This window comes from Aquila chrysaetos, chromosome 19 (assembly GCF_900496995.4).
Source record: "Aquila chrysaetos chrysaetos chromosome 19, bAquChr1.4, whole genome shotgun sequence".
Classification (NCBI taxonomy): Eukaryota; Metazoa; Chordata; class Aves; order Accipitriformes; family Accipitridae; genus Aquila; species Aquila chrysaetos.
Window position 1 is genome coordinate 25,478,931 of NC_044022.1, and position 14,478 is coordinate 25,493,408.

Below are 14,478 nucleotides of genomic sequence, written 5' to 3' on the forward strand. Positions count from 1 at the left end.
CAGAGGGAACACAGCCAGGTTCGCAAATTAAAGTATCTCCCACATCCTTCACTAACCAACATTAAGCTTTCTGTTGCAGTACATAGCCTGCACACTGGAGATCTATAGTATAATGCAATTAAGTGTAGACACCACAAATAAATGCCCAAAGCAATAAATTAAAAAAAATATTTACTTAAATTTAAGAGGTACAAAGCCCTTTTGCTGACAAGGACCTCATTGCATATTCAGCCTCGCAGAAAAAGGTTAAAAGCCTGCAGCAATACGTGCTGGGCTATAATTTTGCCTTGTCTTTCTAAAGCCCATTTCAATCCCAGAATAGTCCCTTAAGTCTTTACAAGTTTAAAGGCCAAATTGCCACATTTAGGTAGGTAAACCCTACCACTGCCACCATTTAACTATGTTAGTTTGGTTTAACATAGATATGGGCATCCACTGCTGGAGCCTGAACATGCTGCCTGAACCACAGGCAGAGTTTGCTACACTCATCTGTAGGTTTCTGCTACCTCTTAAGTCACGTCTGGCAGCTGCTCAGCAGCATTTAGCAAAGCTCTGCACATCTGCGTTAAGAAACGAAGAACATCATAATGAATTCAGGCTCCAAGTACCATTTCAGCCAAAAGAACACAGAAAAGAGTGATTGCAGCGCGTTGTAGTTCCAACTAGAAGAATGAGGCTTCACATTAGCATGCTAATAACCTTGCCAAGAAGGACCTGGGGTTATGGAGGACATGAGGTTGAATGAGCCAACAGGGTACCTCCACTGTGAATAAGTTAAACTACTGGGTGGCATTAAGAGAAGCAACGCCAGCAGACCGAGGGAAGTTGCTCTCACTTCTGCTCACCACTGGTGAGGTGGCACCAGCACCGCAGTGCCCTGGTTTAGGGCCTCCCAGTTCAAGGAGGATGTGTAGGGGATCCAATGCAGAACTACCCAACCAAGATGGTGAGGGACCTGGGGAACACAGCTTACTAGGAACGTTTGAGGAAGCTGGGCTTGTTTAGTCTCACGGAGAAGAGACTACGAGATGATCTAATTGCTGCCTACGCTGTCTGACAGGCAATTATGAAGATGATGAAATCCAACTCTTCAAGAGTGACAGACACTGTCACAAGAGGAAATAGCCCTTAGAGGTTTGGGCTGGAAAATCTTCCCCTCAGAGGATGGTGCAGTGCTGGAACAAGTCCCAGAGAGGGGGGAACTCTTCATTCATCCTGGTCTACTGCTGGCAATAGTCCTCCTTTGAGGGGCTGGTCAGACAGATGCCTCCAGTCTTTCCTCACCTGCTGTGGTGGGACAAGTCACAAAAGTTCAGTGTAGGTGCCTGCATGTGATGTGAGGAAGGAAAGCTCACAAGGATGAGTTTTGGAAGGCAGGAACAAGCTCAGCAGCTCATCACACCAATGTGACAGCAATTCTCTGTCCCAGTTCCTCCAGGAAGCCCCTACCAGTAGGTCGGTGTGCTAGGTCCTTTGCAGAGATGACGTTTGCCCCAAAAGAGCCCTTCCTCTAGTCTGAGAGAGGTCATGGCTCGCAAATAAATCAGTGGAGCAGAGAGGAAGGCAACAGGAACAAGTACGAAAGAAACCTCGTCCACAAATATGGCCCAGAAGCGATAGCCACTGAAGAACAGCAAAGATAGGGTTCCTAAGAGCCAGAACCCCACTGTATCTCGTCAGCAACAGGCTCACAGCCCTGTTGGGACTAAAATGATGCTTTCACCTCCTTTACATCCCATCCTGCTGAAAAACGTTCTGTTTTAATGGAGCCCACACATCTGTGCTGGGAGGGAAGAAGGCCAGGCTCAGCCTGAACGGACCCAGTGGAAATTGTTTCCTCTCTGCCTGGAACCAGCATGTCTGTAATTAAAACCTCGCCCCATGTTATCATCCTCCCTCCCAGCCTTTCCACAGCATTCCAGGCTGTTTTTCAGAAACCCTGCTCTTCTCAACCTCTGGTGCCAGTGCATGGAGCAGGGATCTAATTGGGGTTACAGCACATACAACGCACTGACCGATTTTCAGCACCGAATGGCACCGCTTGAACAGATGTAGCCCTGTTATTTTTCACTCAGAGAGCCTCTTCCATGACTGTTGTGCACAAGGGCTTGCTTTTCCAGTGCTGTCAATCCAAAAGTGCTTCTAGCACCCTGAGCACTGGGTTGCATGGCAGGGGAAGGGGCTTTGGTCTGCAGGTGATGTGTGGGGGCATTTTAAAGCCCCAACACCTCTTGCAACCAAAGCAGACCTGCACATCTCCTCCCGTTCCTGCACGAATTTTTGGGAACCCAAAACTGCAGCGCTGTGTCTGCAATGCCCATTCACAGCATTCCCAAGGCTTTGCTTCATATCTGCGTTGAGTTTTTTTTTAGCCCTTTCTCAACTCTGAGCTAACAGATTTGGCTTTGCACTGGAGCGGACTAGGAGCACTCACATCCCTTACTGAAGGTATAAACTGAAAGAATGAGGTTCCAAAATAGCATTTAAAAAAAAAAAAGCAGCATTTTTTTCATGCTATCATTATAAATAAATCACGAGCAATGGTGACAGTTACAGTTCTCAGAGCGTGGGTCTGAGCAAAGAGAAAAACCACACTCCTGGGAGGAGACAGCTCACGTCATTCAGTTAGTAAACACTCTCCCTTACACAAATTCAGCATCTAAGGCAAGTAATTTATTTAAGGGATCAACTACCCACTGTGTTTTAAAATACAGTTTACATATTATCTTTGACAAGAAGATGATGTCAAAGCAGTTTGGTTGCAAGAGAGCCCAAAGGACTATCAAAATGTTTTAAGATGCTGCTGAGACAGTAAAAAAGAGAATAATTTCCAGCACTGGGGGGAGCTGGCAACACCCTAAACTCCCCAGCACATCCCACTGGAAAGCTTGTTTTCAGCTCCTTCCAACTTTGCAAAATTTTCCACACCCGTGTCTTCTTCAGGCTGAATTTCCGTCATTTCTATTTTGTGGAAAGCTGCAGCCAAATTCCTTAGCCACTTCCAAAAACAGCCAACCATAGAAACAAACAAACAAAACAACCACCAAAAAGTTTCCACATGATTTCAGCACCATTTTTGTTTTCGAATGCTGTTCACCAGGTAGCACACCTACCCCAAGCTCCGTTCCAGCCACGCAATGGAGACGTGAGGACACGTTACATCTATCAGCGAAAACAGGCAGAAGGTCTCCTTCAGTCTCACCTCCCACCTCGCTTTCCCTTTACCGTCATTAACAAGTCCATCTGAAGGACATCCAACGCAGCGCCAAACAGCTTTTAGAGGCGTATGATGGCAGCCAAATTTGTTAAGGGTTTGCCCCTCCGCAACAGGGAAACTCTACTCACCAGTTGATTTCATTGTAGTCGTTGTGGACTTCCCACCAGAAGTAAAACCAGACCAGGGTCAGGAAGAAAGACGAGGTGAGGATGAGGAACCAGAGGCGCTCCCACTGCGGATGGAAAGGTAAGTCAGCCTTAATACTATCCTCTTTCAGGGCCAGTGCCCCATCCTCTCCATCTCATCTAGAAGCTGTTGAGGTTGGATGGAGTAACTAGACATTTCCAAGGGCAGATTTAAGACCTTTCTGCCCTGGGGGAGGTGGGAGATGCACCCCTGGTCCCCAGCTCTGGGCAGAAGGGTCACTTATATACATCCATCTTATGTAGGGCTGGGACAGCATTTCTCCAGCTCTCCGGACATGTGCAATGAGGGGGCATTTCTGAATACAGAACTGGTGTTTTTGTTTGGTTGGGGTTTTGGTTTTTTTGGTTTGCATTTTCTTGAGGCAATTTTTTTAATTAACTTTTCCATTCACATGTGAGGGATGCATCTGGGCATCTTACTCTCTCATTGGTTCAGCCTAAATGACTGAGTAGTTCTCACATGGCAAAGACTACGCAGCAGGTTAGTGATGCTACTACTACGCAGACATATGAACCCTTACTCCTTCCCCCAGGGCACTCAGATCCTGTAGAGCCAAACCACCCACCCGCAACATTTATTCCCACCACCACCACATATGCAAGCGTTTTGCAAATAATATGGCAGGAGGAAAGACCACACCAGCATCAAATGAAAGAGATTTGCGCTGACATTTAGTTTTGATGAATGTCTCAAATAATACTCCACACCACCACCCCAAAAAAAAAAAAAAAAAAAAAAAATCCCTAAAACATCTGTTCAGTGCCCCGCTCCAATAGCACGGGTAAAATCCTAAACCACAAGGACATCCATGTAAAGAACAACGTTGCAAGAAAACTGTCCCTAACCAGCACCATTTTCACATGCTCCTTGTTGGTTTTACTCTGGAGGCATTAAATAGTCCACACGTTTCTGTTTCAACTAGCATCCAGTCTGTTTGGAAAAAAACACTGGAATAAATTCTTTATGGAAAATATTCAAATGAATCCTCTCTTCCCAGAACAAGCAAGAAAGGATGAAAATTGAAAAAGTATATGAGCAACTCCACTACTATAAATTCCTTCCAGACCCTGAGCACAGCATTAATCTCTTTTGAAAATGCCCTTTTGTCTAGTGAACTGTCTCATGGCTTTTCAATTATGCAAAACAATGTAACCAATATAAACACTGGTTTGGTGATATAAGAAACACTACTATTCTTTGCCTTCCCTTTCCATCTTAAGGGCTGAAGCTATTTACTCAACTGTGTATTGACTATTTTTCATCATACATCACCCTGGATACCGATCTTGTGATACAGCTCTTCCTTGTATGCTCCGTCTTACAAAGAGTGCCAAAAGAAAAAGAAAGCAATAAAAAGGGTTGGAATTATTTAATTTTTGCTGTGCCAAAAAAAATGATGTTTTCTGCTAGAAATTCCTAATTCTTGGCTGGGGTTATGGTTAAAACATTTTTTTAAACTCAGCTCAAGTTTGTTAGCCAACTTCTTTCAAACCTCAGTAGCAGCAGGTGCCTAAGTCCCATCAGGGGCCTTTTGTTCCAGATATATGGGGCAAAAGTGATCAGAAAGAGGTACAGAGGGACTTCTACGGTGCAACTACCGCGTACATTCAAAACCACATGGCCAAACTGCTCTGCCGTGAGCTTAGAGAGTATAGTCTCTCCACCTCATGCACAGATCTGCACCTATACGCACAGGTGAGCTCCTGGAGGGAAAGCACTAAGGCTGGAATGGGGTTTTTTTTTCCCCAAAAAACACCCCACCTTTGGTAGCAGGATGCCGGCCACAGCGTCTACATCAGCTCCATAGCCAACACCAGCCTTCCCCAGTCCCAAATGCAGCAGCAAGGCTGCAACATCTCTCCACAACGAACCTCCTCCGTACTGACCACTGCTGCACAGCCAAAGCAACCCTTTCCAGCCACGAAGCTTCAGATTAAAATCCACCCATGGAACATCTGGATTATATAAACACCCAAACCAAAACCCACTCACACCTTCACTCCATCCCACCAAAATTCCCCAGGAGGAAGCAATTGCTAACCCTTTTAGCAGACTATGACTATTTTCTCCTGGATCCCTTCTGGTCTGCTGGTCTCCAAGCTTTCAAACCTCATTTTCCCTATTGCTTGCTGGTTTTTTTCCCCCTCTCCATTTGGGTCTAACACCTCTTTGCACCTATCAGCAACACTGCTGAATCAGTTAACTGGACAGGTTTTTGCAAGGCAAGTGAGGTTTAAAGTATCTCAAGTGCTGAGGACCAACATTGCTACAAAGAAAAAAAAATCCTCCAGCTCTTTAAAAGTCATTGTAGGATAAGCTTGGCCAGTATTCATGCACTAATGACACTGATTTGATAAACAAGCCAAGGAAAACATTTCAGAACATGTCTAGGCTTTTTTTTTTTTTTTCATATACGTATATATTCTGCCTGCCCCCCCCCCCCCCCCCCCCCCCCCCCATTTACATGCAAGTAGCATAGCTTGTGTCAAGCTCTCCAAAACCTATTTTTGGTCTGTCATTGATGGTGCACTTGCCAGATATATTTGCCCGACTGACTTTCTGAAAACCCAGTCAAATTCTTCAAGGGTTGACATACTTCAGTGAGTTCAAGCACAGTTCTGGGTGGGCTTTCGGAAGAACAGGGAACATCTTCCCAGCACCACTGATGCTATTCAGCACAAACCAAACCAGAATCTGAACCTACATGCACAATATATTGTATTTAGCCTGGGTCCTGCAAAACCTCCCTCCAATAGTCCCTCATCAGAAGAGCTTTACAGGCCCCTGCTTTGCAAGCTCCCACATGCTTTAAAGTAAGGTGAAATCTACAACGTGCAACAGCTTCAAGCCTCTACTGCCAAAAATAAAGACTTAAAATCATGTCATCCCCGTCACTCAATCACAGCCACAAGTAGGTGGAGGAAACCATGCCACTTCACCTACAGAAATTCAGGCAGAACCACTAGCAAGTTTGAAGGTGCTTGAAAAACCATCCATATTTTCAGCTCCATGAGATTTTATAAGAATGTCAGCACTGAAATTTTTGGCAGTTCTTCTAGAAAACTTTCCCTTCCCCCCTCTTCTCTTTCAGTTTCTCCCTCTTCACACAGGGATAAGCTCACTAGTTACCCATTACTCATACTAAGCCTAAACGTGCCCAGCTCACACAGGACGCAGTATTGTCCTGCAAATGAACCTGACCAAGCACATCTGCATTAGCACCTTCATTCCTATCAGGATGCATTTTGGAAGTAGCCCACCATTTTGTCCTGCTTTGTGTTCTGGTTCACATCACTAAAGGGCTTTGGGCAAAGCTAAACCAGATGATGTGCTCCAGGAGTGAACCCAATGCACCTCAACTACCAGTGGGCACTCAGTCCACAGGACCAGATTCAAGCTAGTCCTAAGTGACCACACCATCACCTCCAAAATGCTGGGACCATGGATGTCAGCATGTCAGCACCAACTATGTCCTTCCACAAACCTCTTCTCTCAACCCACACTACTCGCTAATGCAGAGGTAGCCATGATGTTTTACAGAATGGCACAAAACAGAATTAACCTCATTATACCGACATTTAATTTTAAAGGAAAACAATAAATGAAGAGTCACCTTTTTCCTCCAGCTAAATGGCCAGAGAAGACATGTACCATGCGCTCGGTTAGCCTCAAAAAAAGCCAACTGGTAGACAGATGACATCTTTGCAGAGCACGCCCAGTGAAATGGCCACAGCCCAAAGAAGGATAGAGAGAGTATCAATCAAAATAAGAAAAGTGACTTTGAAGTGAGAATATTTTAAAGGATCAGGTACACGTTGAAGATTTTGCACTGCAGAAGCACTTTCAAATACAGGCATCTTACACGTACCACTGTGCTTGTGATCTCAGGTCTATTGTGCGGCCACTTCTAGCAATGGGAGTAAGATTTCTTACTCCAAGAGTAGCTACAGACATAATCAGAAGAGCCCCCAAAAGGAAACAAATGAAGACAGACATGTTACCAAGTTGCAGTTTGTCGGTGATTTTCTAATATTTTTAAATCACAGAATCCTTAAGAAAAACAAAACAAAAATCAGCATTTCATCCACATTCTCCACCACTTTTGTGCATCCCCAATCCCCACCCTGTCAGGGGTGCATAACCAACTCCAAAGTAAGGGATGATGGAAAAAAAAAAGAAAAAAGAAAAAAACCCAAATTAAAGGAACTTGCCACAGAAAGAGCCGGTTTGTGATTCAACTGGGAAGTTGGCTCACACATTTTTACCTGCTATTGTGCTGCAAATTTTAACCTTACTTGTTTGAAACAGGCCTGAAATTCATGTTTTCAGAGATTTTTCCAATTTGGGGATTAGTTTTGGCTAACTGGAGTCTGCGCCAGCTACTTTTGCTGCAACTCTCCAACCCAGACGAAGGCTGCAGCATTATTTACCACCTGGCACTGGTGGTGCAGGAAAGCAGAGAAGCTCAGGAAGGTTATTTTATTTCTTGTAAGATCTATAGGAGATACTATGAAGTTCACCTACATACACACACTCCCACCTACCCCTCCTACAGGGACTTTTTCAATTTAGTCAACCTTACTATATTAGAAGCAATGAGTTTTCTCACCCATTTCTACCTTCTAGCTGATCGCACATAACACTGGAAGACATCTCTTCATGCGATACCATTTGTAAACCAAAGAAATGCCTCAACCAACAAATCCATGCTTTTTAAAAAGTTTATTTAGAGGAGGTTCCCTGGCTGTCACTAGAAAGTGATCGCCTGCCAAAACTAGCCACGTGCAGAGCTAATGCACATTTGTCTGCCACAGCTATTCCCTGCTGAATTATGGGGTGAACACAACTCGATGCTGTGCCGTTCTAGAGAAGCCAGAACCACGTCCATTTGACAAGTTATTTGATGAACCCTCATCAAGCTTTTAGATCAGCAAATTGTCAGTTATCTTCCCAAAAAGCAGATCAGCACAGCATCAGGATCTAAATAGAATGCAATTTAGAATTAGAACAGAGAAGGAACATTTAAGATGTTAAAAATCAAGATTGCCCAGGGTGAGACTCCATTGATCAGAAGTGACTGTCACTGCATTTACAGGTGCCCCTTTTCCTGAGGTTTAAATATTTTTTATAATTAAGCTGGGTCTATCAGAAAATTTGTCCCAAGCCCTGCCTGGAGCATACAGGCAAAACAGAGAGGTACAACATGTAAGACCACATTAAATTGCCTATTTACTACTACGTATATCCCCAAAGGTCACTGAAATGCTGTGAAATGAGCTAAGCTGCCCCCCTCGCCCTTTCTTTGCGCCTGGCTGGAGGAAGAAGCTGCATTTTCAGAAGGGACAGTACACTGCTGGCGCAAGGTCTGCTCCATTAAAGCCAAGAAAACCCAAGGCTAGAGCCGGCTGATTTGCTGGCAGCCTACGGATGAAGCAGAGCATAAACATTTTGCTTCACTGAAGTTACTGGAGTCACCCCAGTTGACTCCAGTCCCGAAATGCCCTCCCCTCCACCTGCGGCGGTTGCTGGAGAGCTCCGTCAGCTCATCCCAAGCGAGCAGCCGGACTTGCACCCTTGAGATGCACCTACATCTCCCGACCTTGGGGTAAAACTGCAGGAGCCCCTCAACAGCAAACCCCCACCACCTCCAGCATCCTCTCCGGCACCCAGAAGCGACGTCAAGTTTCAAAATGAACTGGAAGGAGAGAAGCCTGCTTTGAACTGTGAATGGGTGAGAGGAAATGCCAGCGCTGGATGGATTAGGGCTCCATTCCTACACCGATTAGCTCATAGCAAACAACAGTCCAGCAATCAATCAATCAACGTGGGCGAAGTTGGGTCCCTTCCAACTTGTGCATCCCTGGAAGCTTTCCGGTGAAGGAAGGCAATGCCACTGCTGTAATGCTTCTGTGAGCTTGCCCCAGTTTATACCGGTATAGCTAATCATGGCAGCTCACAAATGGAAACAGACGGGGGGGGGGGGGGTTATTTGGGTTTTTTTGGTTTTTTTTTTTTGTTTGGTTTTTTTTTTTTTTTTTTTTTTTTTTTTTTTTTTTTTTTTTTACAGTCCCCCTTTTGATTCGCATCCAACTGTGAGGATTGCACCGACGTTCACATCAAACCCTCTGTGGCAGTAGGTGCCCAAAGCTCTCCCAGAGCAGCTGAAACCACAGCAAGATTTCGCCTAAAGGGCCTTAAATGTAGGCGTGAGGCTGTGGTTGCTTGGAAGCAAGGAGATGCACAACAAAGCAGATTTCCTGATTAAGAGATATTTTCTTTAAAAGACTAAAAGCCAGGAAACATTAACAACTTTACACTAAGGCACCACTGAGACAAGTCAGAGGAAACAAACTTCTTCCAAACAGTAGGTTAAGTCAGATAAGTGGAACAAGTGGGGTACCATAATTTTCTTTTTCACAACGCCCCATGTAAACCCTTCACAGAGAGTGTAAGGGGGGCTTAAAAGAAGGCAAGAATAAACCTGTATTGACAATTCAAATGAGTCAGGTCTACAGGTGCCTTGGTCTTTTAACAACATTGAATAAAACAGAAGACAGTTCTTCAAAAGAAGAGCTCAAACAGCAAAATGCAAAAAAAAAAAAAAAAAAAAGGAGAGAGAAGAGAGAGAGGTGGAAACAAACAACTATTAATTCCCTTCAGACTTAAAGCTCCCTTAGCCTGGAGGGCCTCAAATCAAGAAAGATCACTAACATTTACAAAGAGAAGCCAAAAACCCTAAACCACAGAGCAAGGAGGGGAAAAGAAAAAAAAAAAAAAAAAAATAAAAAAGCCCTTCACCACAGACCACTATGTAAAGACCCAACCTTCATTTGAAGAGCAAAGACAGGAAAGATGGGTAGCGTTTGCTACCAAATGGAAAGACAGTGTGACGGCAGGGAGGCTGAAGGGCAGCAAAAAAGGATCAGTTGAGCACACCAAAATCAATAGAAAAACTCCAATTCACTTCCCTCCACTCTGGCTTTGAACCAAAAAATCTTTTATTGCTAGATTCATTATTTCAGGAAAGTGGATAAACTGAGTTCCCTTTCAATTCTGCATTCCTCTTGGCTGTTAATTTCTATTTCACACTGCACCAGGAAATCACTTGTCATTAAGTGTTATTGGCAGAGCGGACTCCCTCCTTGTCGCATTGCTACTTCGAGCAGAACTGAGGTTTATTCTGCCAAAACTGTTCAGAGATCCCCTTCCTCCTTTTAAATACGTATTTTTTTCAACCTTCCTCTTAAAATATCTGGCTTTCCAAATGCAAAAACTGAGTGCTGTATGGTCCCATGTTTGGAAAAAGTCAGTGCAAACCAGAGCCAGAAAAACATCTGACTCGCTTCTCCACATTAAGACCGAGTTATAATAAACATTCTGTAGAGTAATCCAACCTAACAAGTTAGTTAAAATTATTTTTCCATTTCACCTGCTGATAAGATCTATGTTCTGGTCAGAGGTTTCTGTGATCAGAGACATTAAGCCTGCTTCCAATAAATATAACCAGCTACCGAAAAAATGAGGAAGGAAGTCGCTCCACGCTGAAAAAATAGCAAGTGTATTTATCTACAGCTACCCCGGACAAGAATTATTATCTACACATATGCAAGGCTGTAGTGGTCTCCATGTACAGTCAACCAAAGGTTTGCTCCAAACAAAGGTTTTGATTCAATGATCTAAATTTGCTCTGGAGGAAGCTGGCCCTCTTCATTGTCTATATAAAGAGCCTCTGAAACCATCTTCTCACTTTCAACACCTACAACTAGACGGTGTGAATATCTCCCCACCATCCAACCCATGGATCTCTTTCCACCAACATTAATAGAAACACGTTCCACCTCCACTCCCCATGACCGGAGAAGATTTTCACGATAACTTTGCATACAAAGGGTGCTAAACAGTCTCAACTTTCAGCCTGCTCCCTCCAGCATCTCTGCAAATACCACCATTCGAGCCAGGACCATGCTGAACCATGCAAGGTGGCAGATGTCCCAGCACAGCTTGTGCTTCCCAGCTAGAAATGAAGGAGCAGTCAGAGGGACAGACTGGTTTCTGGAACTGCCAGTCATCTGACATGAAGAGTGCTCTTGTTCAAGTCAAAGTGCCTCTGGGAATTCATGGCTTTCGGTCTTCGTGGCAGACCCTACTCATTCTCTGTCTCCTGAACACAGTAAACCTCCTGTTCATTCATTAAAAATAATTAAATAAGTAAATAAAAATCAAACTAGAGCAGGAAGAAGCTTTTTGACAATGTCTTCGCCCTCCCCCTTTTTTTTTTTTTGTCAGAAAAATTCCAGTTGTGCACAACAGAAGCCTTTTATAGGAAATATAATATTTTAAAGCAATTTCTTGCTGAAGGGCATCTCAGCTTGAGGCTGGAATTTCTGCTCAGAGGAAACCAGAGAGAGACTGAGCCCTCCCAAAACCTGGCAGCATATCAGTCAGGACATGCACAAGCAGATAGAGAACAACAGCACGTGGATCTGACCACACACACGCACAAAAAAAAGAAAAAAATCAAACGTGGGCATCTTTCTCCAGTTCCACCCATCCAGCCATGCTACTGGAACAACTGCAGCTGCAAACTGGGCAATTTGGAAAAGTCAAAGGGGAAAACCCAGAAGTCTGGAGAGGTGATGTTACATGCTGAGGATAGGGGCAAGTCACAGGAACAGACCTCAGCTTCTTGAATGCCAGCCTATCGTAACCCTAGCCACCAATCTCATTTGCTCTTTATTTGCATGCAACTCAACCTTGGGTCCATGCTCTCTTGGCTCCAGTCTTCTCCCCATCACAGGTCACATCCATGGTTGAGGAAAACCATCCTACATCAGTTCTGCCCTCCCAGCACTAGGATCTCTAGACAATGGCTATTTTAGACTGCTTGGTTGATTTAATACACCCTGGTCAGATCCTTAGAATTGTAAGCAAGTATCATCCAGGAACAAACCAGGGTTACTCGATTTTGTTAGAAGCACTTCAAAAACCACTAGAGTGAGTAACTTCAAACAAATTACGGTAGTACCTCCATAGCTCCACACAGATCAGGTGTCCAGAGGCTTCCCTTAGGCTATAGTGAGGTCTCCCTGAATCCCTCCTCTGTTCTTGGCCCCATCACTATACGTCTAAACACTCCTCCCACCACTCCTTTTAAATTCAAGCCTTCACCCCAGAAGAAAGCACCAACCAGTTTAAATGCAGAGCTTTCAGAAGAGCTAAGCTACATTAACCAGAGCAGGTAGGCGACCTGTGGATGAATCATCTCCATCTCCCTGCCACAAGATATTTATCATTTTCCCACAAGACACTGTAAATGTCCGTGCTGAAGGCTTTACATTCAGACAGCATTCACAGAGATATCCAATACAACCAGGCCCTGAGACTTGCAAATTCAGTAAGACAGAAAAGGTATTTTTTCTTCCTGCAGTGCACGCTATCCTTGTGTCCCTAAGTATCCACCAGCCCAGCCACCTGCCTTTAGCAAATGAATGGATGTTGTTGTCTACCTCAAGAGCAAATACAAGAGCTGGACTCAAATTGGTGCATCACCATTACTCAAGTGTGTTTTCAGGTCGTTTAAATTTACTCCTGGATACAATGAAGTTTACTAGTGAGTCTTCACTACAGTATTTTCTGACATTTTCAAGAATCAATTTCCTGCAGGCATTTATCAGTATTAGCTTAGAGCGGAAAGGAGACAAGCTAACATTTATCCAATGAATACAAAAGAAAAATTGATGGCATGATGCTTCATTTCCGGATTACCCAATTGGACCTCATTCAAACAAACAAAAGAAAATATTCTTCAAGCAAGTTATTAAATCATCGCTGAAGATGAAAGATGACTACATCTCCCAGCTGCACCCATTAGAACTGGGAACTGAGGATAAACAAGAACAAATATCAGCTGGAGCATTTGATCAGTGTGCACAATACTTCAGTTCCTGCAGTGAAATTACAAAATTTCATTAATAACTCATGGTATGTGAATGCCTAGTCCTTAAAACAGCGACTTGCGTACTACAAACACGAACAGTTTTCCACCCCAGTAGATTTTGAGCTCATTAGCTCTGATCAGTCTCAGAGATCAAATGCAGACCCCAATAAACATTTAAAGATAAAATAAATGAGGCAGCAAGGGGCCTCTGGCAGGCTCTGCTCTAAACGCCCACTCAAAGCAAGGCCAACTGAGGTCAGGTTGCTCAGGGCAATGTCCCAGAAAGGTTTGAATGTCTCCAAGGATTGAAATTCCCACCTTCCTCTGGGTGCTGCTCCAGAGTTTGACCACCCTCATGGGGAGAAACTTTCCTACTGTCTGACTGGAATTTCCCTTGATGCAGCTTGTGTCTATTGCCTCGTGCCAAGAGCCATCTTCTTCTCTACAGCCACCCCTTCGATAGTTGCAGAGAGCAGTAAGATCCCCCCTTCCCTTCTCCTGCTGCACAACCCCCGCTCTCAGCCTCTCCTCGTATGTCCCAGGCTCCAGCTCCAACCAGTTTGGTGGCCCCACTGGGCTCACTTCCCTCTGTTATTGCCTGCCTTGGTTTTAGGGAGCCCCAAACCAGGCTCAGTGCTCAGATGTGGTCTCTCAAGTGTCAGTAGAGAGGAAAACCCACATCCCTCAAGCTGCTGGCTGCACTGTCACTATTACAGTCCAGGATGCAATCAGCCTTCACTGCCAAGAGTACATCCAATAGCTGAATCTCATATTGCAGAGGGATGTAACAAAGAGAAAGTACCTTGCGCTCCAAGGATTTGAAGCATTTAAGTGAGCAAATCAATATCTTTGACTAGCAGATGCTGACCTACCAGACCTTACGTATGTCAGGAACAGAATCAAGGCGCCTGGGCTTCAATTCCCTCACCTTGAACAGGCTGCAGAGGGATGAGTCTTTCATCCCTCTGTTGGATTTAAGACTTGTGAATCCAAGAGAGCATAGGCGGCAGTCTGCAGGACTCCACAGTGCATCAGTCCGCTCTCATAGTACTTTGTAATCTGTCCAAAGGCTTCATTATCTCTCCATCTGACAACCAAGACCACGAACACCTGGTGC

At 44.4% G+C, this 14,478-nt stretch overlaps 1 protein-coding gene across 4 annotated transcripts in view; it reads right to left on the reverse strand.

The window, feature by feature from the left end:
- Positions 1 to 14,478, reverse strand: part of GDPD5 (glycerophosphodiester phosphodiesterase domain containing 5) — a 173,833-nt gene that overhangs the window by 47,210 nt on the left and 112,145 nt on the right. For all 4 annotated transcript variants that reach the window (XM_041118380.1, XM_030043140.2, XM_030043142.2 and 1 more), the window contains exon 3: positions 3,346 to 3,449. In XM_041118380.1, the coding sequence (XP_040974314.1) occupies positions 3,346 to 3,449 (104 nt within the window). The remainder of the gene's footprint in view (positions 1 to 3,345; positions 3,450 to 14,478) is intronic.